This window comes from Mytilus edulis, chromosome 9 (genome assembly GCF_963676685.1).
Source record: "Mytilus edulis chromosome 9, xbMytEdul2.2, whole genome shotgun sequence".
NCBI classification, from domain to species: domain Eukaryota; kingdom Metazoa; phylum Mollusca; class Bivalvia; order Mytilida; family Mytilidae; genus Mytilus; species Mytilus edulis.
Genome location: NC_092352.1, coordinates 73,202,096 through 73,228,965, shown reverse-complemented (window position 1 = coordinate 73,228,965; position 26,870 = coordinate 73,202,096). Strand labels below are relative to the sequence as shown.

General features: G+C 32.5%; 1 protein-coding gene across 1 annotated transcript; it reads right to left on the bottom strand.

Moving 5' to 3' along the window:
- Positions 1-27: 27 nt before the first annotated feature.
- LOC139490170 (ankyrin-1-like) lies at positions 28-24,906 on the bottom strand. Its single transcript, XM_071277019.1, has 6 exons — positions 24,791-24,906; positions 18,329-18,975; positions 5,741-5,970; positions 5,135-5,231; positions 122-3,511; positions 28-38 (listed from the first exon to the last, which is right to left on the bottom strand). The coding sequence occupies exons 2-6, from the start codon at positions 18,555-18,557 to the stop codon at positions 28-30; spliced, it is 3,957 nt and encodes a 1,318-aa protein (XP_071133120.1). The 5' UTR covers positions 18,558-18,975; positions 24,791-24,906.
- Between the last annotated feature and the right edge of the window lie 1,964 nt (positions 24,907-26,870).

Genomic DNA, 26,870 nt, shown 5'->3' with positions numbered 1-26,870 from the left:
GGAGATACTTCATCAACTGTACATTTATTAACATCTGCCTTGTATTCAAGTAAAATCTTAACTATTTTAACATGATTCTGTTGACAAGCCATAAACAGAGGAGATACTTCATTAACTGCACATTTATTAACATCTGCCTTGTATTCAAGTAGTATCTTGACTATTTCATCATGATTATTTTGACAAGCCCTAAACAGAGGTGATCTTTCATCAGCTATACATTTATTAACATCTGCCTTATATTCAAGTAATATCTTAACTATTTCAACATGATTATGTTGACAAGCCACAAACAGAGGAGATACTTCATCAACTGTACATTTATTAACATCTGCCTTGTATTCAAGTAAAATCTTAACTACATCTACATGTTTCTTATGCAAAGCTATTAACAAGGGAGATATTTCATCAGCTGGACATTTATTAACGTCTGCCTTGTACTCAAGTAACATCTTTACTATATCAACATGATTCTCATGACATGCCATAAACAGTGGAGATATTTCATCAGCTCTACATTTATTAACGTCTGCCTTGTATTCCAGTAATATCTTAACTATTTCAACATGATTATGTTGACAAGCCACAAACAGAGGAGATACTTCATCAACTGTACATTTATTAACATCTGCCTTGTATTCAAGTAAAATCTTGACTATTTCATCATGATCATTTTGACAAGCCCTAAACAGAGGTGATCCTTCATCAGCTCTACATTTATTAACGTCTGCCTTGTATTCCAGTAATATCTTAACTATTTCAACATGATTATGTTGACAAGCCACAAACAGAGGAGATACTTCATCAACTGTACATTTATTAACATCTGCCTTGTATTCAAGTAAAATCTTAACTACATCTACATGTTTCTTATGCAAAGCTATTAACAAGGGAGATATTTCATCAGCTGGACATTTATTAACGTCTGCCTTGTACTCAAGTAATATCTTTACTATATCAACATGATTCTCCTGACATGCCATAAACAGTGGAGATATTTCATCAGCTCGACATTTATTAACGTCTGCCTTGTATTCCAGTAATATCTTAACTATTTCAACATGATTTTGTTGACAAGCCACAAACAGAGGAGATACTTCATTAACTGTACATTTATTAACATCTGCCTTGTATTCAAGTAAAATCGTAACTATTTTAACATGATTCTCCTGACAAGCCATTAACAGGGGAGATGCTTTATCTATATTACATTTATTAACGTCTGCCTTGTGTTCAAGTAACATCTTAACTACAGCAACATGATTCTCCTGGCAAGCTATAAACAAGGGAGATATTTCATCAGCTCGACATTTATTAACGTCTGCCTTGTACGCAAGTAGCATGTTTACTATATCAACTTGATTCTGCTGACATGCAATTAACAGGGGAGATGATTCATGAGCTGTACATTTATCAACGTCTGCCTTGTATTCCAGTAATATCTTAACTATTTCAACATGATTATGTTGACAAGCCATAAACAGAGGAGATACTTCATTCTCATCACATTTATTAACATCTGCCTTGTATTCAAGTAAAATCTGAACTATTTTAACATGATTCTGTTGACAAGCCATCAACAGAGGAGATATTTCATCAGCTGTACATTTATCAACGTCTGCCTTGTATTCCAGTAATATCTTAACTATTTCAACATGATTATGTTGACAAGCCATAAACAGAGGAGATACTTCATCAACTGTACATTTATTAACATCTGCCTTGTATTCAAGTAAAATCTTAACTATTTTAACATGATTCTGTTGACAAGCCATAAACAGAGGAGATACTTCATTAACTGTACATTTATTAACATCTGCCTTGTATTCAAGTAAAATCTTGACTATTTCATCATGATTATTGTGACAAGCCCTAAACAGAGGTGATCCTTCATCAGCTATACATTTATTAACATCTGCCTTGTATTCAAGTAAAATCTTAACTATTTCAATATGATTCTTTTGACAAGCTATACACAGAGGAGATACTTCATGAACTGTACATTTATTAACATCTGCCTTGCATTCAAGTAAAATCTTGACTTTTTCATCATGATTATTTTGACCAACCCTAAACAGAGGTAATTCTTCATAAACAGTACATTTATTAACATCTGCCTTGTATTCAAGTAACAGCTTTAATGCTTTAGTATCACCTTTCTTTGATGAAACAAATACTGGACTTAAACCACTCGATCTACATTGGTTAACGTCTGCACCATGATAACAACACCACTGAATTAAAGGATAGTCACAAGTAAAACAACAAAACAATAGTGCATTATGTTTGTTTTTGGTATCATTAGTTTGGGCTAATTGTTTTTGGTATGATAAATCAAGTGTTTCCACAAAATTCAGTAATCGGTTTCTGAAATCTGGTTTGTCCATATTTTTGTTGTTGAACACTGGTATAAGTCTACCATTAGACCAGTCATCAACCATTCTTTGTATGTATATTTGATGGTATTTTGGTGGTACAATAATGATAAACTGGTCCATATCTTCTTCTCTTTTGAATAAAAATCGTTCGCTGATAAACATACTGTGTGAATTCTTAATCAAACACTGAATTATCATTTTCCCAAAATAGTAAGATAAAAAGTCGAATAGTTTATCATGTATTGTTCTGTAAACGCCATCTTCCTTTTTCAAAAATGTATTTTCAAGTGAATCAAGTTCATCCAATAAGATTAATCTTGATGTACTTCTATTTAATCTACAAGCCTCACACGTGTTCTTTATGATCTGTTTTGTCTGTTTATCAATCTCTTCTGTTAACACTTCCTCCTGTAATCTGTTATTGAACATGACACACAATGCCAAAGCACAATATTTTCCGAAAATTTCTCTTTTTTTTAGCTGTTCAATTTCTGCTTCATACACTGAAAATGGATTCTGGAAAAATTCTGTAATTTTGAGTTCAGTGTTATCACGATAAAGTTTACAGAGAAGCGGAAAACACTCATATAAATCAATATATTGGATCATCGTTGAAGCTTCTGTTTCAAGGTACATTTCTGCTATTGATGTCTTTTCAGCTTGTGACAAGCATAAATTTTCTGATAACAAGTTACAGACATTGGTTTTGAAAATAGACAGTGCTTCAAATTTGTTATCTTTGTATACTTGTGCCCTACAGGCCACAATGATTTTAATGAGTGACTTAAGAATTAGCCCTTCAATACGCTTCATAACTGGTTCCCAATTGTTTAGATCAGACTGGTTAATAGAATATGTTCCACAAAAGTTATCAATAACAAACAATGTTTTCTGATTTGGATTATAAAACTCAATAATGTTATGTGGATTGGTTACAAGAACTACATCATACCCTTCTTCGACCATTTTTAAAACTACATGTTGTAGGGTTGCTGTCTTGCCAACACCAGAACTAGCAGTTATGGTTACACAACTATTTTCTTGGATACATTTTAGCACATGTTTTGCTGCTTTAGTCTCGACAAAGTATTCATCATTTTTCTGCCACTGTTCCAATATTTGAATGATTTGTACTAAAATATAAATAAATCAATATAATTGGTTGTTACTAAAATGAAAACATACAAAATATTTCCAAGTTAGTATTTAGATTATTTCTCACATTCTCTCAAACAAATCATGTTTTAATTTATATTGAACAAACCAAAAGGAGACATGATAAATCAAAAACAGGGGATAACATGCACTGGAGATACATTTAAATCAATGAGAGGAATGAACTGTTTGTTTCTTAAAAAAGATGCGTTAAAAGGTTCACAACCCTCTATCGGCCAAACTTTTAGGAATTTTGGTCCTCAATGCTCTTCAACTTCGTACTTTATTTTGCCTTTTTAACTTTTTTGGATTCGAGCGTCACTGATAATTCTTTTGTAGACGAAACGCGCGTCTGACGTATATAAAAAATTTAGTTCTGGTATCTAGATGAGTTTATTTCCAAGTAAAATGTAATTCAAAGTGATTCATGTGTGCATTACTCATCAAATAACCCCCTAAACTATATGCATACATTTTCACATTATATTTTTAAAGCCGATGTTGAATATATTTGACCTATCATCATTTCTAAATGACGAGTGATTGGTTTCAGAATTGAAATGCATCCTATCCAAATTTAATTGAAACTTTCTAAAGTTTAAATACAGAATTGAACTTACGGATGTTTTTATGGTATTTATTTTAATTTGTTCACCAACATATGTCATAAAATCATCTGAAGCAAGTATAATGTGACGAAATGAGTAAATCAAGCTAATCATTCATAATGAATTAAGGCATTAATTCAACAGTAGTTTACATAATTTGAAATTTCATTAATAAATTAGGATGAGAAATTAAAGGCTACAAAGAAGAACCAACACGATTCGTGAAAAATAAATAGCAAGACCGAATTATTGAAGGGAACCTGTGATGAAAGAAAAGGTAACACATGCTAAGAGAAGATATTATTAACTTATTCTGAAATAAACTATGTCCTCTGGACATGTTTTTTTTCAATTTTTTTTTTGAATCCATATATATAAACGCCAAATAAATATTGCAGTCGTTGAGTTTGCCGAAATAGTTTGATACTACTTCCGGTGTTAATCATCGGTCTAAGGTAGGTAGAAACGTTGTTGATATATTAATGTCTTAATCGGATTCCAACTTAGCTTGGGCAGCAACCAATTAATCAAATCCAAACACCAACTGCATTTCATGATTAGTTATTATTGCATATAAAATTATTATCGAATAACTTATGGTTCTCAGATTCTTATGTATTTTTTGGAGGATATACTGTCAGTATGTAATAAGGCAAAATAAAAAGAATCTAGAATTTACAATTAAACCTACTAAATAAGGCATCAGTTGTGAAACAGTGTTTAGGGGTCATAAATCTTTTGAGAGAAAACAACAAATCCGAGTTAAAACTAAAACTGAGAAAGACACATCAGCTGTAAGGAATAAACACACGAACAACAGGAACACTGAAGTGCAACACAAAAAAAAAAAAATGGTGTTAATGGAGTAAAATACTTTATCCTGTATCGTAGTAAAAAAATATAAATTGTCCGAAGTCTCACCTAAGTACATCCTTAGGTATATGATACTAGTTTTTATCACTACTTGCTAAAGTGTTTTGTCCAAGATCTTACCTCTAATATTCCAAGGTACTGTCGATTGGTCTAAATGTTTTGATCTTAGCTCTTGACATTCCTCAGCCATATCCAGACCACCAAGTCTCTTCAGAGCCTATAAAAAGTTGAATAATTACAGGAATAAATCATATATTCGAATCCAACAGTCTATAAACAAGAAGATGCCATTATAATCATTACAATTTAAAAAGAACTAAATATAAATTTGAACATTCAAACTGTATTATAATTTAATAACTGTGTCTTATTCTGAATAGTAGTAGATCGATCACTATAGTTAATACAGCATTTTGAAACCAAAACGGCTATTTAAATTTCAAGACCTTTAAAAAACTGAACATTGAGTTATGAAGTCAGGTTCAGTGTGCAAATTGATATTCATAATTATCTATATGTACTATGTTAAGTTCGTACTGTTCAGGCAATTTGTGTATTCGAGTAGTTGTTGACATAACTGATTTAAGGGCAACCCCTCCCTTGATATGACGAACAAAAATACAGAGAAAACTAGATAAGTGATTACTAGGAAAAATATGTTTTTTGTTTTTACCTACTAACTGTTTTATTAAAAGTTGAGTAAAAAACGTGAAAAGGTATTTTTACTCCACTGATATCTTCCCATGCAGTAACAAAGACTGTTGATTTGATCTTTCCGTCTCCAAAATGAGCTAGGCTATTTCTATAGTGTTTGATTCTTGCAAGGTCAGCCGTGGGAGTGGTATCTGTACTTAATGGTAGGTCGTCATATCCATATGTAGGCGGAGGTAATTTTGTTAAATTCCGGAGTAATGCAACCATTAATGTGACATCAAAAGTGTTAGAGTCGGGCACACCTGTAACACAAACATAGGTAAAGCTCATTTAATGAATCAATTAACGCAAATATAATTTTTTCAATTGATTAACATTAGAAGTTATGTAGGTAAATATTGCTTGAAAACGAACCCCTTTCATATAAAGAGAAAATAGAAGCGGAAGATATCAAATGGATATTTCAAATCATAAGTGAAAGACAATTTGACAACCCTATGGTAAAAAAACGACAAAGAGCTATACACCAGTCTACAAACAATTTTTAAAATTTAAAGACTGAGCATCATAAAGCACCAAGAACCGCGGTGATCTCATGTGCTCCGGAAGGGTAAGCAAATTATGTGCCAAATGTGGAACCCATCGTGTGTCTTGCTCGTGTAAGTTCAGATATGTTGATAAGTCTAATTCGGTTATGTTACATAGCATAGGGTTATGGTTATGGTAATTATAATAGATTCGTCATCATCTTGAGAACAGATATATTTTCAAAACTGTTGAAGCTTTTAAAATAAAATCATGGAAATCAGCATAAAATAGATCATTGTAAAAATTTTAATGAATATAGATGGAAAACTGTAGGAGGGCCGTTTCTATATATAATATGTTCCTTTTTGCCCCTGAATCATTCATCTGTATAAACATTTATCAGCCTGGTGCAACATCACATGTAATAAAACACTAGTAAACAGCAGAAACAATGACTTTATGCCGTTAAGTTGATGCTGATGTTGCTCTTTGATAAATCACTTTGATAAACCTATATAAGTCACAAGTTTCTGAAATGACCAAAGTTTGTCTAAATTTGTTTGAATTATGTCTGAATATTACGGAAAGTAATAATGTCCTCAAATAATCTCAACATTTTTATTTTATTTTAGGAGGTTCGCTACTTAGTTTCAAAATAACATGCTTTTCATAACACAAGTATATATTGATAGGAGATCATTAAAGGAACCAAAAAGAGAAATAAAATATAATGCATGTAGGTCAATGTGCTTTTTTCTAGATATCTGGAACCCCCATATATCACATGTATATGGCACTCTGCATGGTTCTTATAAAGAGCTGTACTCAAAACCATTGAAATTTAGGCGGGAAAATGTTCTCTCTTGATTTTACATAGCTTTATCATTGACAAGTTAAAGTGCTAAAAAACTATTAAAAAGTAGCAAGGATTTTATAAGACTGAAACAACTGGGGAAAAATGGGGGTCAATGAGCAAACTTTTTTAAGGCATTCCAATGGATAAAATCAGAGGATTCCGAAAATCTGACAAAAATTCCAAAACCTGACAAAAGAACATCCTCAATTATTCTGATATTTGTTATTTGTGTTTTCGAAGTCTGAAAACTCTCTAAGTATGTCTCAACACAAATCTTAGCACTTCGAGAATTTGACTTAACTTATTCTTAACAGTCTAAGGTAGCACTCCACAGTTAGGTGTGTAGTTTCGCATTTTTGCCCCTGTGGATTTTTCAAATATGAGAGCTAGTGTGCAATAAAATTCATTTTTTGATAGCTGAGTATTAAAATAGCCTTTGTATTGGGTTTATATGAACATCAAGGTTATGTAATGTATGTAATATAGGCTGTTTTCTGTATGATAGTCCGTATTAGCATGTCCGTACTATACATTGGTCCGGCTTTTTATCGCACGAACTTTGTTATTTGATTTTACGAAAAACTGAGGCGAAAGACATCCATTTTTTATTTGATCATGAGGAAGATTAAGGTACACAGTTGCTAAAAAGGTATCACTCAAAGGCATTGAAATTCTAGTTTGATCCACATTTTGGAGGTATATGTGACATGTTCACCCCCTTTTTTGCAATATTTTATGGAAAATAAATGCAGAATGTTGCCATGGATACACATAAAAGGAATTAATTTTCACCCTTTTAACTTTGAAAATCAAATCTATGGAAGATACTGATTACATACATATGCACATGTACAACACAAACAGTTAGGTGAATGTATTAGAAATCCAGGAATAGGAGATGATAAAACATTTTGTGGCTCATTTTTAATTTTATTTTCTAAATGTGGAGTGCTACCTATACAGTCTTATCACAGTCTGCTGTTCTCTGGAAATATTGTAAAAGTATAAAATATTCTAAATATATACATTCTTAACTGTATGAATGGATTCTGTAACAAGAAATGTATGATTTTATGTGCTGAGGACCTTTTTTATAAGATTTGAAGTCCAACTTGCGAAACTCCATGAGTATGATATTTACCTGATAAAAATTATTACAAATGGACTATGTCATTTTTTCTTAAATTCAAGGAATTATTAAAATGCCCATTTTGATTTATTTTAGAGAATAATATGGCTCTGGGATGTTTGGTATTGGGGATAAAACAGTAAGGGATTTGGGATGAAGTGGGATTCAGTTGGTTTCAGACTAATGAACCAAATTTGTCTAGGACCAATTTGTCCCATAAATGCGATAACAAGCAAAATTAAAAAGAAAAACATGACTGTACTTCTGTAATGTGAACAATAAACCTGAACTGAACAGATCAACGGTCTCTATCACTTGCGGTTTACAATTTACAATCACATTTCGAATACAAAATTTGCAAAATCCTTATGACAAGACTGCTCAGATCAAAATAGTTATAAATCAAAACAAATTCGAGGTTAAACAGCATTGAGGACCCAAAATTCCTAAAAGTTGTACCAAATACAAATAAGAAGATCCTTACTATTTCGAAAACTTCATACTTTTGAAGAAGGGAAATTACTAAAAATGACCATATAATTGATATGCATGTCAACACCGAAATGCTGACTACTGGTCTTGTGGTACCCTCGAGAAAAGACCTGATAAAAATTAATTGTTTAGCTAACAATAGAATGTCTTTTCACCTTTTAATTCATTTTTTCAAAATGTATTTTTTCTGATTTACAATTACCGACGTTTTGTTTTGGTTTTCCAGTTCCTCAAATTCATATTTGATATTGACTGAAATCTACATTTCATATAAGCTTTACGTTCACCACTAAGAATTGAACAAAACGACACGTCTCAACTCACTAGCTACTCGTTTTTGCAGTCTAAGCTACTTAAATTGTCCGATCTGTGATTTCAATGAGTGTTCCTTATTACCGAATGTGATATCTTGACTCTAGATTCACATGGCAATAATGCAGCATAAGAGGAGTTGCTTACTATTTAAACGTATGCGATTCCTCCGATTTAAGTTCGTAGCCTTGATTTGTGTCTCGTAGTCGATGTATGAGATTTGAGCTTGGAAAAATACTGTTGGCTGAATAACAATATTTTGTCACTGATTATAATGAACAACTACTTGGAGTAGGTGCAATATCTAAAAAAAAATTGATTAAGGTCATTTCCTTTTTTCTTCTTTTTCGAGATCACACATTTTTTATGAGGTCATACATGTTCAAGTGAGAGGCTTAGTTAGCGTTAAAAACAGGTTTAATCCACCATTTTCTACAAATGAACATGTCTGTACCAAGTCAGGAATATGACAGTTGTTCTCGATTCGTCTGATGTGTTTGATCGTTTGATTTTGCAATTTGGACTTTCCGTTCTAAATTTTCCTTGAAGTTCAGTATTTTTGTGATTTTAATTTTTATGTAAAAAAAGAGCCTCAAATGGCATCAACACCATGCATATTAGCAAAACTTGAAGACAACAACACACACATTTACTATAGTACAATACCACAATGACGGGATGTATGAGTACCGAACCACGTCTTATATGTATCAAAGAAACATGAACAGCAAATAGACAAAACACATGAGCGAAAAATCAAAGACAACAACACAAAGATGTTTTAAAATAGCACAATAAACTTCTCCACTCCATTCTCTTCCAAATTTATGCATGTATTCTTCCTTTATAACATTCCCTTTTTATAAGGCCTACACAATAATTTGTTTTTCATTTTTTATGTGTTCATTGTGTTTTCATTTTTCTTTAGTACATCAAAGGACAGTCTATGAAGACACTAGCATTGATTAAAAGAAAAAGATTACATTTATTCATGCTACCTGCAAGATTTGAAGTTATTTATAGTCAGTTCTAAAAGATTCAAAGGCATTTATTCCTATCAGAAATAAATAAATATCAGAAATATCAATACACAAGTAATAAGAGTTCCAAATGGTGAAGTTAAAATCATCCCTTCGTAAATTTTACGGACGCCATCAGGAGTTGGTTGACCGTTATGGGATAACCGTTTCACAAAGATATCGGATATGTCCCTTACGTCGTAACTACAATCCCCTTCCCTTTCATGAATGTGACCTACCGAATTAGGCTATTTACCGGATTTGTTATCACATAAGCAACACGACGGGTGCCACATGTGGAGCAGGATCTGCTTACCCTTCCGGAGCACCTGAGATCACCCCCAGTTTTTGATGGGGTTCGTGTTGTTTATTCTTTAGTTTTCTATGTTGTGTCATGTGAACTATTGTTTGTATGTTTGTCTTTTTCATTTTTAGCCATGGCGTTGTCAGTTTATTTTCGATTTATGAGTTTGAATGTCCCATTGATATCTTTCGTCCCTCTTTTATTACCACTGGGTCAATGTCTCTGCTGGTGGACATTTTGTCCCCGAGGACATCATCTGCCCAATAGCAAAACTACAATTGCATGAATTTACGAAGATCAAAAAGGAAACTGGCTCGGACGTCGCCCAGTATTAAAAGGTCCGAAACAGACGTCACCATGGACACAGCGTCGTCTGATACGGCAGGTGTCCCCTCATCACCAGACATGACAAATATCTCAAACATTTTTTTTTATCTTTTATTTGTTTTTCAATAGTCAGGATTTTACACACTCCATTACACTACCACCTGACAATGGTATCAAGGGGTAAATACAGAATATACAAGAAAACCAATTAGCAATATACAAAAAGAATCTCTGACTAATTAATTTTTAACAATAAAAATATTTTAGGTTACATATAAATTGTATTTGATTTCTCTCTCTCTCTCTCTCTCTCTCTCTCTCTCTCTCTCTCTCTCTCTCTCTCTCTCTCTCTCTCTCTCTCTCTCTCTCTCTCTCTCTCTCTCTCTCTCTCTCTCTGACTTACTCACATACAACACTAATACTTTCACTAATCTGTTTTCCTACAATATGTATCATGACTTACTTTTTAATACAATTGTTTTAAAGGAATAAATTTGCTCATAATTTATAAATTATTTCTTTTCTCTAAACTAAACATAGATAATATGAAAACAACACTTAGTTAAATATTACATGTAAAGGAGACCAAAATTTTTCACAAACTTGGACTTTATCATTTTTCATTGCAATAGGATTTTCAAGAAATTGGTATTTCTTTATTTTATTCTTTAACTCAATCATATTTGGTTTTGTATCATTTAATTTACATTTGTATATATAATTCTTTGTAATTATGATTTGCAGATTCAATAATAAACTTTCATGTTTGCAACCAAGAAACACATTCTCTTTGTTGAGATTAAAATTTACAAAAAAAAGTTTCACCATATTGGAAAAAGACTGCCACTACTGAAAAGATATTGGGCATTCAACATGTTCAAGAAACAGTTCAATGGTTTCTTCTCCAAGTTTACAAAAAGTACATAACTTGGTATCTTTTAATTTGATTTTGTACAAAAAGGTATTAGTTGCTATAATTCTATGCAAAAATTTATGAAAGGTTCTTAAATAAGCATCTCTACAAGACTTTTTTGTTATCATGAAATACTCTGATCATTCTGTAGTATCAATAACTAACAGCTTCGCCCATTTCAAAAATTTAATTGTTGGTAGTTGAATAACTTCATCTGATAAGTTTTTATATACAAATTTGGCTTTCACATTACACCTGATTTTTTTAAGAAAAAATCACCAGTGTTAGACTTATCTAAATCTTGATTTAGACAAAATTCTTTAAGGCATTTTTTCATCGCGTTAGGGATTTTTGATATCAAACCATAATATTTAATAAAATTGTTGGTTTGTACTTTTTCCTGAAATTGCTCAAATTTATAAAAAAAAAATCATATTTTCACGATTAATAAGGTCACTTACTGACTGCACACCCTCTTTTCCCATTGAATGTAATATGGGAAATCATCCAAAGAAGAAAAGTTCAAAATATCTAAGAATAAAATTTCACTGACAGAAATCTCAGTAATAGGTTTTGCAGCGGAAAAGCATAGTAAAACATCCTTCCAGAAAGAATTTTTACATCTTTTAGCAATCTCAATCAGCTTTTCTTTCTGAAGTTTTAAAACCCTGTCACCCCCATACTGCATAAGGTCTGCCTGTAACAACTGCTGCCAGCCACCGCTAGGGCTTGCCAGCAGTCTTTTTATCCAACTAATTTTCAAATAGATATTAAACGAATGAAGATGTACCATATTAAGTCCACCTTGTGAAATATTGCCAAAAAGTGTGTTTCGCTTAATTCTGTCTGGTTTTCCATTCCATATGAAATCATAAAATAATGAAATGAGCTCTGTTAACCTGGAGTGTGATAGGTTTGGCAATGCAGTCAATAAATGGACCAACTTTGAAAGAGCAAGTGATTTAATTAATTTAATTTTTCCTAATAATGTGAGTTTCCGATGTTGCCAGCTCTTCAGAATTGCAGAGACCTCTTTAATTTTCTTAGCAAAATTAATTTCTGTAATACAGCTTAAATCTAAAGAAAATTCAATCCCCAAAAGTTTAAATGAAGTTTTAAGTCGGGACATAAAATAAGATCATAATATTTTTTACGTCCAACCCATAGTGCTTTTGTCTTTGAAGCATTTATTTTCAAACCTGAAATTTTATAAAAAGATTCAAAACATGAAAGTGTTTCCCTCAACGATATTTCCCTTCCATCTAACATAAGGAATGTGTCATCTGCGTACATGCTTAAAAATGATTCATCATCATTGATAGTAATTCCCCTTATGTCAGGATTTCCTTTTAATTTCAAAGATAATAATTCAACCCCAATTATAAATAAATAGGGAGAAAGAGGATCTCCTTGTCTGCAACCTCTTTCTAAATGAAAAAACTTAGACATGTGTCCATTATTTATAACACAACTTGATGCCCCTGAGTATAAAGTTTCAAACCATCTACATAAAGAAGGCCCAAAATTAAAGCTTTTCAAAGTATTTTGAAAAAATAACCATTCCAAGGAATCAAATGCCTTTTCAAAATCAACAAGTAATAAAAGACCTGTCTTATTATTTTCCTCAAGATAGTGCATCAAATCATATAAAAGGCGTGTGTTCACACCCATAAATCTGTCTTTAATGAAACCTTTGTGTGTGTCATTTATGATAAATGGTAAAACGGGTTTAAGTCTATTAGCTATAACAGCAGAAGCTATTTTCATATCAGTATTCAAAAGACTAATAGGACGCCAGTTACTAATATACTGTCTGCCTTTTCCCTCTTTAGGAATGCAAGTTATTACATTTTGATACTGAAAATCAGAAAATTTACCCCCGCATATCCAAAGTGAAGAGATCGAAAGACAAAAGGGCCAATATCTTTCCAAAATGTTTTATAAAAATCTACAGAATAACCATCAGAACCAGGACTTTTACCATTTGTCATAAATATTAAAGATTCAGCACATTCTTTAAAAGTTAAATTTCTTTCACAAAGATCACTTTGTTCTTCTGTAAGCTTAATGTTATGATTAAAAAATGATGTATCATTGCAATCTATTTTTTTGCTTGAGTACAAATTTTTATAAAAATGTTGTTGTTCCATCCGAATTTTTGATTGCTCTGAAATATGCTGACCTTTATCATCAATAAGTTCTGTTATGGTTTTCTTAAAAAAAAATTCTTTTCTAATTAACAAAAATAATTTGTACACTTTTCACCATTCTCATGCCAGTTAGCTCGGGATCTAAGCAGCAAGTCTTCAACTTTCTTTTGTCTACAATTTTCTAGTTCAAGTGTTTTTTTCAAATAAAGATTTTTGAACCCCATCATTTGGAGAATGATTCATAATACTTTCAAAATATAAAATATCGTTTTCAAGTTTGAGAGTGACATTTTTTCCCTCTCTGGATTTATTAATGCTGTAATTTATTGACAAGGATCTAATCTTCATTTTTAATATTTCAAAAAATGTTTGATCATTACATGACAACTCTACAGAAAGAAGATTTTCCATATCACCTGACAGATGGTATTCCAAAATAGTATCCTTAATGCATGATTTAACCCTTTTTATATAATCTGCAACTCTAAGTAACTGAGAGTTAAATATCGCAAACATGACTCATTTAGATCATCGTCCTAGTGACAATAGCAATATTACACATATACAGCCATGTTCAGTTCTCCGTAAAGACATTTTTGATTTTGATTACAAAGTACAACATTGTCGCATTTCGAAATGTGAGACCAAAGGCTGCAAAAAATTTTAATTACAGATGCTGGATTCACTAGCAATTTGTCCAAGAAGTCATATTTTGCCAGAAGTTACGGTGATCTGAATTGTAAATCGATAAATGTCGTCTACGGATTAGAGTGCAACCTTTGCGGATTGGTATACGTCGGTGAAACGAAAGGAAGGCTAAACAAACGTATGTGCGGTCATGGACCAGACATTAACCTCAATGCTAACGACATTCTATACCAGCATGTCAATCAGCCCGATCATTCCATGGTTTTTATGACAGTTCGCATTATCGAAAAGATATACTATAGCTCTAACAATCCTAATCTTTCAACGCCTCTCCGTAGACAAAAAGAGGACTACTGGATTTAGACAATTGGGAACTGCGACACCTTATGGTTGCAATGACAATATTGATGGTAGAGGTATTCTATCTAGTCCTTCGTGTAATGGTGTAACTCGATGAATGTGATGACTATTTTCAACTCGACTCCTCGACGTAGACGCAGTCATGGTCATCGTCATTGTACATCACCTTCTCTGCATGATGTCTCTATTAATGACTTGCTGTCATGTATACAAAAACCTTTAGGTATTCATCACATTTGCACGAAACTTTATTCATTACAATGTACCCCTTTCTAAACTTCATTCTCTGTTCAATTTATGTTTGGAATCCACTGTTACAAACCCTAATTCAAACCAATACAAACTTGAAGCTATAATTTCGGATATTGCAAGTCACAGACTTTTCAAGCCAGTCCGCATTGGAAAAGATGAAAGAGAGAATAGATCTTTCCTTAATCTTTCTTTTGCCAACAAAGGTCTCGATGGCATCAACTTAGGCAATATCCTTCATCATAAATTAGTTCAATAAAAAAGAATGTATCCACAGTACATGGATGCCTCACTCGCATTAAAATTAGAATGATCTTATCAGAGGGAACATGTATACTAAGTTTCAAGTTGATTGGACTACTACTTCATCAAAAACTACCTTGACCAAAAACTTTAACCTGAAATTTGCACTATCATTTTCTATGTTCAGTGAACCATAAATTTGGGGTCAAAACTCTAATTTGGCATTACAATTAGAAAGATCATATCATAAAGCACATGTATACTAAGTTTCAAGTTGATTGGACTTCAACTTCATCAAAAACTACCTTTTTGCAAAAACTTTAACCTGAAACGGGACAGACGGACGAACGAACGGACGAACGGACAGACGGACGGACAGACGGACGGACGCACAGACCAGAAAACATAATGCCCCTCTACTATCGTAGGTGGGGCATAAAAATACCTCCTTATTTCAAAGACCAGTCTGTACCAATCATTTCTTATACCTTTACCAAACCTATTGCAACTAAAATTTTCAATTACAAACACGTTTTGCAGTATCTCGATAGTGACGACTTCAAGTCTAAACCTCCTGATTGCACTTGTGCTGGTTCCCAATTCATATATGCTGGCCACGTTATTACCGATGACCTCAACATTGTTAATAACACTTATCTACGACATTTGTTATCGAAAGGTCCGAAATATCGTGAGCCTTCATCCATCAATTAGAAATACAACTTTAAAATTTTGATGGATTCAGTCGCGGATTATGCCAGGCAACGGGCTAAGCGCGAGAAGGAAGACGTAGACACTCTTTCCGGATTGACTAAGGCAGTGAGGTCGTTGATACAAATCAGAATAAAGAAACTGAATGGATCTATCAATGCCCATGCTACGTCAATCTTTAAAGACCCAAATGTTGCAAACCACTTATCCTACCTCCATGACAAATATGTTGTTGTCCCCGCAGATAAAGCCCCAAACAACATCGTTTTTGTGTGTAAAACTCATTACATTAACTGCTTGATAAACGAATTAGGTATTGACAATTCACATGGAAACTCAACATATACCCTCACGACACTTACCAAAGAGGAAATCATGGATAATCATAGGTCTGCTCTATGTTTCTTTGGAATTTCAACCAAAGAGGAAGAACTGGATCTTCTATCCCTGTATTGAATACCTAAACTACATAACTGTCCTTACAAACAACGGTATATTGCTGGGTCTTCCAAGTGCTCCACGAAACATCTTTCTAAATTATTAACATCTATTTTATCAGCAATCAACGACGGGCTTCAAAGTTATTGTGAAAATTTAGAGTACATACAATTTAAATCTCTTTCATCTTGTAATAGTATTAAAACATTCGACTTTTTACTCTTTACACAAGTATTCCACATTCCAAACTAAAAGACTAATTGAAAGAGTTGGTATTGCCTTGCTTCATAAAAAAGAATGGCCAATGTAGATACAAGTATCTTGTCTTAGGGAGGGATAAATCCTACTTTGTAAAGGATCACTCTGATTCAAACGAAAAATTCTCTGAAACTGGTATTATCAAGATGCTTGATTTGTTGATTGACAACATATTTGTTACGTTCGGAGGACGTGTTTTTCAACAGACTGTCGGCATTCCAATGGGAACAAAGTGTGCCCCTCTACTTGCTGACTTGTTTCCTTTTTTATTATGAGGCTGACTTCATGCAGAAATTTCGTAGGATGAAAGATAAGAAGTTAGCGATATCCTTTAACTCAATTTTTCGCTATATAGATGATGTTCTTTCACTAAATAATTCAAAATTTGGTGACTATGTGGAACGTATCTATCCCATCGAACTAGAGATAAAGGATACTACAGATACAGTTAATTCGGCCTCATATCTTGATCTACATCTAGAAATTGACAATGAGGGTCGGTTGAAAACAAAACATTACGACAAAAGAGATGATTTCAGCTTTCCAATTGTAAACTTTCCATTTCCAAGTAGCAACATTCAAGCAGCACCTGCATACGGGGTATATATCTCCCGATTGATATTCCCGTGCTTGAATTTCCTATCATGATTTTCTTGATAGAGGGTTGCTGCTCATAAGGAAGCTATAAAATCAAGACTTCTAATTGTGGAAGTTGAAATCCTCCCTTCGTAAATTTTAAGAACGCCATCACGAGTTGGTTGACCGTTATAGAATAACCGTTTCACAAATAATATCGGATATGTTCCTTAGGGTGCAATCAACATTTTTTTTCTTTCTATGAAGCCATATTTTGAGGGACAATGCATAAGTGATCATTAGTGGTGGACTGATTAATAAAGAAACTTGTATAAACTAAATATCACTGGAATCAGGAGAATCTGTAGTTTATAATGAAATAAAAATAAAGTGTACTTTTAATATGTTAAAAAAAAATCCTTCCAAAGAACATGGGAAAAAATTACCTAATTTGACCATAAATAAAACTGAAATCAGGTCATGTTCACACCCATAAAGACATGATCCATGCACATTTTTCATAATCAAAACTGTATGGAATTCATAGATTTTTACCTGGCCTTTCAAAAAAATCTTGTTTCTGGGTACGGTTACCTGCTACGAAAAGAGCGACAGTAGCTACAAATAAGTTTACATTTTCACTGCCAAAAAAAAAAAAGATCGTTTACAGTGTTGTCTCCAGTCAAAACATGTATATTTAATATAATTTTAAAAATTATTTCAATCATTCCACCTGTTTTAATTAAAAGCTAATAAACTAATTTTTACAATCAAATACAAAAACATAATACTTTTTCAACAATTAAGTAAATAAACAGGGGTTTCCCTCCGTGGTTAATTTTTGTCTGGGAATAACCCCTAGTTTTTTTTTATACGAAACTGTGTATAGCACCCTTATGTCGTAACTACAATCCCCTACCCTTTCATGAATGTGACCTATCGAATTTGTTATCACATAAGCAACACGACGGGTGACACATTTGGAGCAGGATCTGCTTACACTTCCGGAGCACCTGAGATCACCCCCAGTTTTCGGTGGGGTTCGTGTTGTTTATTCTTTAGTCTTCTATATTGTGTCATGTGTCCTATTTTTGACTAGAACCCTGAGTCACCCGAATCAAAAATATATAATAAATGTTATACATACCAACACGAGGAAACAGTAATTTCCACTGAGGACCATTAATAATACGTTTTATTTTTAAGTCAAACAGCTTCCCACTTTCCTTTTTAATTGTAGCATCTAAGCAGACAGGAGAAAACTCTTTGTCAAATAAAACTCGTACAGCTCTTGAAGAAATTCCAGTCATTAATAAATGCATTCTTAAATAGTTCTCTTCTTCCTCTGAAACATGTTGTATTTTGGCAGTTGACATCTTTTTGATTTATTTCCCTGATCTAGAAGCTATTATGATTGTCTCTCTGATTTCCTCGTTGAGGCAGCAATAACAGATGTGAAGTATCCTTTGGTATAATCAAAGTCTAGCATATAATGATATTTACACGAGGAATGGTCATCAATATTTCCAAAAACCGATTATTTTACCTGTTGTCCAATTGTTCAAATGTTTACTTGTTCAGAGTAGTATCTTTCTCATTGTATTAAAATTTAAGTATTTCCTGAATCAATGAGTTAATACGTTTTGTCTGATAGTTCCAATGGAAATTATTTTTCATAATTGTTTCATCTGCTCTCTTGCTAATCCAGATAAATGATGTTCAGAACCGACTCCTTACTTATTGGTACTGCTTTTTATAAATTTATCACATACTGCTTTGTAATTCCACGATAAACTGTAAATTATGAAAATAATGTTAAAGAATGACACATGTATTTATAACAGCCTAAAGATTGTATTTTGAGACACAGAGCATTATAAAACGTTTTAATGAGACAAACAAATGCAACAGTACACATTTATAATTTTATAGATTGGTCAATTTCAAATTTTCGTTTAGACAATATTTGATCATATTTTACACTAAATATATAGACAATAGACAAAATATAGTTAACCTTTTAGTAAGGATTACTAAGAACATAATCATAATAGGTAAAAGTTAGCACTGATTTACACCATGAAATGAAACTAAGTCAAGGGACCATGGTTGTGGAACATTTATACTTGTAATGAGTCCTGTGGCTTCAACAATTTTCGTTTGTCACTCATTGTTATGGAAAATAATCAATAAATAAAATGAAATTCAAGCAGCAAATATTAAATACATGAAATTTTCGTTTAAATTAACTGTAAGATTTTAAAGATAAAATGATACAAAAGTAGCTGTCAAATGACGTTTAGAATGTTTCAAAATTGGATGTGCTTCCATCAGAAAGAATCTTGGTTGTATTTATCTATACCTAGCATAGGAAGATCCTACACTGATATGTGTGTATTCAAGAACAAATACAGCGAAGAGATAAAAATAAAGCTAACATGTCAGTAGCTTTGAGGGGGAAGGGGTCAACATTATGCTTTTTAAAATATAACATCCCAATTTCTTCAAAGCCTGGTTTTGAAGACACGTAATACAATAAAAACTCGTTAAAGATACCAGAATTATAACTTAGTACACCAGGAGCAACACTCAGCTTTATGATACTTACTAAAATTGACAGATGCTGTCCAGTTTAAGCCTAACCTAAATAATGGTTGCTTTCATAATGTTAATTTTCAGTTAATTATTTATGGACCAGTTAGAAACAAATAACACTTGAATATATATTAAGTAACCACTCATGGAATTTCGTAAATATTCAGAGATCATACAGATGATAAAAAAGGACCTAAAACGTGTCTTGACACATTATATTCAATGATAATTCAATACAAAAAAATTAATTCAACTTAAATAAAGTATCATGCAAGTTATTTGTCATTTTTTATTGTTTAGATAAGGATAATATAGATCAGCAGCATATAAGTAAGACTGCAATAAGTTTATTTTACAAATAGTCTCAAAGTATAAAGTATGTGAACAATAACAAAATTTTCTTTCATCTCTTATTTAACATTTATAAGGGGAATAATTCAGGTTTGGAATTTATGGGTGACAACTCTGTATCATGTATGTAATATCTGTAAGATCATCAAAACTTCATAATGATAGTGTCAAACAAATCTTACATTATTTTATGAAATGATTTGATACTGAAACTTATCTGAAATGTAACATTTCTATAATACATGTAACTTTGACAAAACAATGATGGCTTGTTACAAACAAACCGGGAAAAGTATTTTATTTCTTCATGATTAAAAACAAATTACATCTGCTCCATGTATGTCTATTTTTGAGATATGTTTCAGGGACCAGATATATTTTATATAAATTATAAATTTAAATTTTTAAGGCAAGGTGCATGAAACATTTAACATATTTTCGGATCATTTTATGTTATGTTTTACATAATTCATGTTATGGTTAACCTACTGGAGGAAAATTACGTAAATAATTAAGAAACAAATTGAAAAAAAGTAAAAATATTTTTACAAAATTTCCTTCTAGATACTAGCTTTTGATCATAAACAAGCTTCAGGAGTGTACTTCAACAGTTACAAACCAATGCTTTAACAGAGTTGTGAGGAAGAACAGCCCAAATCAACTCATTATTTTGTGTATTACTAAAACTGATCAGTCGAAATGTGTTCCACAAGGATCAGTAGTTCTTTACATTAAATTCTTTATAGAATCATATTCAAAACAGTGTAGCTGTGGCCATTGATTGACGACCTTAAATTATCCAATTGACTGGGGCAGATTGTGTGAACATTTGTCTGTAACGACCACTTCTCACTACTTACTTATTATAGAACTGTGGGGTCACTTAAGGTTCTTAACGCCTTAAATATTTAAATAATTCGAAAAATTAATGTGAAATAACTTTATGTTTTGATTTTTATTATTGATACAAATCAAAACATCGTGTTATTCCTGATTAGGTTTTCTAATTACTGTGTTGAGGTGTTGAGATCCTTTTGTGACCCCACAGTTTAAGTGTCTTTAACAAGTACACAGTGAGCAGCGGTCGTTACAGACAAACGTTCACATAATCTGCCAAAGTCAATGGGATAACTTAAGGTCGTCAATCAATGGCCACAGCTACACTGTTTTGAATATGATTCTAAATATGTCTTACTTTCAATTTGTTCTTTTTGACCCGTCCAGATTTGGTTATTTTACATCTAACAAAGTCTATCTGAATTATTTTCAGAGAATTAAATTATGATTGAGACCATGAAAAATTTTCAGTAAGGCGAGATTTATTTTGGTTCCGTGATAACGATTTCGCTGTAACTTTGAGATGAAGATCAGCAATTAATGCGCTGTTTCTTTTTTTGCCGTGCATGTGCTGACTGTGTGTTATAATATACACATGGAAAAAAGTATTGCAACACCAAATTGAAATTCAAATTAAATCTTTATTTTTTTGTGATATAATTTGTTGAAATAGAACTAGTTAAACATTATTTAAATAACACCTGTGTTTAATCAATAAATATCGACTTGATAAGTTCTTATCAGCATATGCAGATACTGTACTCGCAAACAATAAAACAGTTGTTTGTATCCTCATTGTTTTCAACACTTTAAATAACCAAGTTTATAAAGTTAAGTGATTGACACCTTGTAATTGGTCATCCACAACTCATAACTGCAGCAAGATGGCAAATAATTAGCATGAGAGAAGCAGGTATTGTTGGTCATCACCATTTCCTTATAAGTCGTTTAGAGAATAAATATTAGGCAACAAACGATGTTTAAGACCTTCCGATATCAAGAAGATCGACCCCCTATAATATCTGCTAGGAAAAATTAAGCATAATGAAGGTTGGTCAGAAAGAAACCCATTGCAAACAATACAATCCTAAAAAGAGAGTGATGACCATACAGGAGCATTTAATCAAGAACTGTTCGAGATCGGCTCGTCGCTACTGGTTATCGTGCGATAAGACCATTTCGGGTACCTTTGCCTATGAACAGACATTCAGTTGCCCGTATCCAATATAGTGCAGAGCTCGCAAAGTTGGAAATTAGCATCTTGGAGGAAGATCTATTGTTCCAATGCAATTCGGTTTATCTTCCTTGGCCCGATCGTAGCCCGAAATTTGAACCATATCGAGCATATATGGTACACTATTGGGCGTAAAGTGCACGAACAGACACCCCTGTTCAAACACGTCATGAAAAAAACAATACCCTTCGTCAGGAATATTGCTGCTACCTTAGCAACAAATTAATCGACTGATGGCAAGAATCAGAAGACGTTAAGATGCGGTTATCCGTTTGAATGGAGGCTGCGCACAAAGTACTAATTCTTTGGCGTATAACGATCAACTATGATGTGAACAATTATCTAACGAAAATTTTGAAATGTCTGACATTGTAAAGTTCGACTACAGTAAAAGTTGTAAAATGAATTTTTTTTGTACAAAAACACTTCGTTTTGTTATAAAAATTTTGGTTAGACAAAAATTTTTTTTCATACATTTTTTGTTCTTTTTAATGCCAATGTTATCATTATATTATCAACTACATTTCAATATTGAATTACAAATATTTTATCATATTCCATCCAAAATAAGAGTCTGATTTTTGAAGTTTTAAAAAATCAAGGTGTTGCAATACTTTTTCCATGTGTATAGATGGATACCCTATATTCTGTCTTCTCCTACAATGTTTATTTTGAAAAAGTTGGACTTTGTATGTCGTTTTGTTTTCAATATATTGATTCGGAAGCATTGATGATAGTGAAGGCGTATGTTGAACCTGGGATTTTTAGTAATAAAGTTGAAGTCATCCCATCCGCACTTGTCGAGTTGGTATATTGTTACAGAACACACGTGTTACAGCTGACCTCAGATTTATTTATTTAATGTCATAACCACAAACCTCCTTTGCGCAGTAGTAACATCATCTGGTAAGACTCAACACTGAATAACTGTGCTTGAACTATTTGATCTTAAATCACTTTGGATGTTAAAATTACAAAATAAATGTTCCAACTACGTGCTATAACTTATTAACCATCGGGAAAACTGCAGTTATTTCAAAGCTTAATTGGCCATATGTATGTCCGTGTAAACCATAAACAAACCTTTCACTGGCATTTCAACCACCAATTGACAAACATCAACATACACAGTCACCACCAACGAAACAAAATTTACACAGACAAAGACAGCATTATTTCAACAGCCGATGCAGTCAATCACCAACTAAAAATGGGAACGTCAAATGTTATTTCAACAAACACCAACAATCATAGTCACAACTAATTGAAAAAAACTTTAACAGCAAAACAAAAATATCCAGTACTATTGCAATAACCTGCACAGTCAATCACAACCAACCAACAAACCTACTAAAAGAGAACATATCAACTGCTAACTGAACAAACTAAACATATTGCCAAAATAAAACGCTTATTCAACAATCCTTGAACATACTTATACGTTCAGGTATTTCATATCCAAATTTTTTTTACGGAAATATCTTTTATAAAGCACAAAAATTTCAGTATTCACATCAGAAGCTAACAAAACCTTTAAATAGACTTATTAAGAAACGATATAGTTACGATACTGTTGTCAAGTCATTAAAGATTGCATGTTTTGGCGGTAATATTGATTCACTTATAGCAGTCTGCACGGTTAGCCACTAGTCTGATGCCCCAGACTAGCAAAATTTCATTCGGACTAGTAAGTTTTTGCAAAATTTTGTTTGGACCAATAAGAAAAATGTCAGGATATTGGTCTTCGGACTAGTAGTTGAAAAAGTTTTTGGTGCAGACTGTTATAGGGTTTTATATCGGAACTAAACCCATTTAAAAAAAGTTGGCATGACACGGGTTATGTTTTTCTCATATATGTTATGATGGTATGATACTAAACCCCTAACAGGAAGGATTGTGCCTGATATTCATATGACATGTATGATGAAGACATAATCTTTCAATCAGTTAAATTGAAATCTGGAGCAGGCTAGTAGTCTGTTGTTTTTTTATGTATTATTTTTATTATGTTTATTTTCTGTAGTTACATCCTCTGACATCAGACTCGGACTTCTCTTGAACTAAATTTTAATGTTCGTATTTTTATGCGTTTACTTTTCTACATTGGCTAGAGGTATAGGGGGAGGGTTGAGATCTCATAAACATGTTTAACCCCGCCGTATTTTTGCGCCTGTCCGAAGTCAGGAGCCTCTGGCCAATGTTAGTCTTGTATTATTTTTGATTTTAGTTTCTTGTGTACTTACTGTTGATTTGCAGACATGGTGGTTATGCTGGCTGATTAGCGGAAACAAATACACAAATTCAATTCCAAAAACCTTGAGGATCAAACTTATCAAATTTTTATTGAAATTGGTCTTTTGATTCAGAGTGGGAGATCTTTGTAAACGTTTTCAATAGACGACGACAACGAAGTTGATAGACGCCATGTTATGGCAATATCTTACGCAATATCAAAGGTGTCTTATTTGGTCAGGTTTTTTTTTATAGAACGTTGTTCTTTGAAGACTCCCTTTCTACATACTTTTAAGTTTAAGTTTTACATGGTGAATCTGACATTGTAAAGAAAAACATATAAACAATCATAAAACATACCTCCTCCTTTATCAAAGCAACTAGGCAACAAGATCCATGAGAAAACTACCATTTACATTTTCCTTTCAAAAATTGCGACCTACTCTGTAGCTTATTAGATCACGTTTACAACTGACCAAGATTAAAGATAAACATTTAGATTACAAGTCCAGAGTTTAAAACTGTGCCAGATAACCTATAATGAGATATATATGATGTGTATTTAACTTTTATAGAGGGATTTAACCCTATCATACTTTGATCAAATGATACTATCAAATTTTTATATATGTTAGTATCTGCATCTGGTTCAGACAACCCCTATAATAGGTAGTGTCACAGTAACCTTGAAGTTCCGACTGATTAGATAGATTTTAATAATTTGTTTCGTTGAGCATATGACAGACCCTGTAATATAACGTTGGTTGCATTATAGGCACACGTTTGTAATAAAATTGATATCATGTAAAGTGTAGGAAGATACAGTTTTCATTAATGTTTGTTTATCCTATTCGGAGTAATTAAATCTTATATTTTACGTTTAGCAGATTGTATGACATTATCCTCACTTCTCTGCAAATTTGTTATTTTTAGTTTGTTTCTTACAATTTCGACTAATCAACCTTATACGTAGATCTGGTCACATTTATTATCTTACTGTTTTAAATAGATATATGAAGATGTGGTATGCGTGCCAATGAGACAACTCTCCTTCTAAGTGTCTTTATATCTATTATAATTTTAAAGCAAGTAGACTTACACTATAAAAAATGGTAAATTCATAACTAAATGTCAATAACCCCCATAAGTACTCAACTGACAATTTCAGCTATAGACCTTGTTTGAAGATATTTTCTTGCTAATTATGTTTGTTATTTAAAGTTTCCATCTGTATATCATGCACTACAAACCAAAGTTATACTCGACAGGGCTAAAACCAGTATCAACCCATTCTCAATCTGTATTGGACCTGTATTTAGGTAGCATTTCTGTAAATATTCACAATGCAATTTCCCATAGGAGCTCCTTTTACGGCTAAAACTGTACCACTTTTACTATGAAGATTTAAACAAATTTTTAACCTAGAATTGAAAGTTCATATGCAACACAATTTTTTTCAAAGGTCAAAATATAGGGCTGTGCGGCATATTTTCAACGTTTATATGCCCTGAATTCTCAGAGTTTAAACTAACACTAATTTTCTTAACTACCCCTACCTCGAATGAAGGGTTACCGCAGATTTCAATATAAACAGTGTGCACATGTATATTTACTGGTAACATTCCAAAGTTATGTCTCTATGAGATGAAACATAGAAAGCATAACTGGGAACCAGTATGTAAACAAAATTATTTTTCTATGAATATTCAAAATCTCCCTAAAAGCGGCGTATTTGAGAAACAGCTGTATTTACAAAGTGCAACCTTTAACCAATTTGTGATGTATTTTCAATGTCGCTAACAAAACCCGACTAATTGACTTGAAAGTCTGAACCAAAGAAACAAAGTCTAAACCTTACTTGACCAATACACCTTGACATTATAAATCTTTAATTATATAAATGTACAACTATAATTTATTCAACAATACATTACTTATGTATCATTGATTTTTTTATCCGACAAATAACTTTTTCACATAGTACTCTTCCCAAGGGAAACACATATTAACCCAAATAAATAGAAAACAGACAAAATTGGTCTAGTATGGTTCAGTGTTGGTCGAGTATGGTTCAAACTGGAGTGTGGTATGAATGTTATCGATCTAACTGAACAAACAATAACCAGTGTTAACAGGTGTGTTTTCTGATTACAAATATTTGGTAAACTTGATCATCACAACTTAGGTATACAGATGATATGAAAATGATTCTTGTGTTTCAATTTTTTTCCCATACTTTTTTTTTTGAAGTAATTATTCCCCAATAGTTACATTGAATAGATCCCCAAAACATGAGAAAGAATGTCATATAATATTTCTGAATGCTTAATATTTTGCTTTATACCAACATCCCCTTAAATAGACTTACGAAAAACCACGAAGTCTAGTATCAACGAAAATACAATTTGGTACCAACGAAAATATTAATCCACAGTATTGT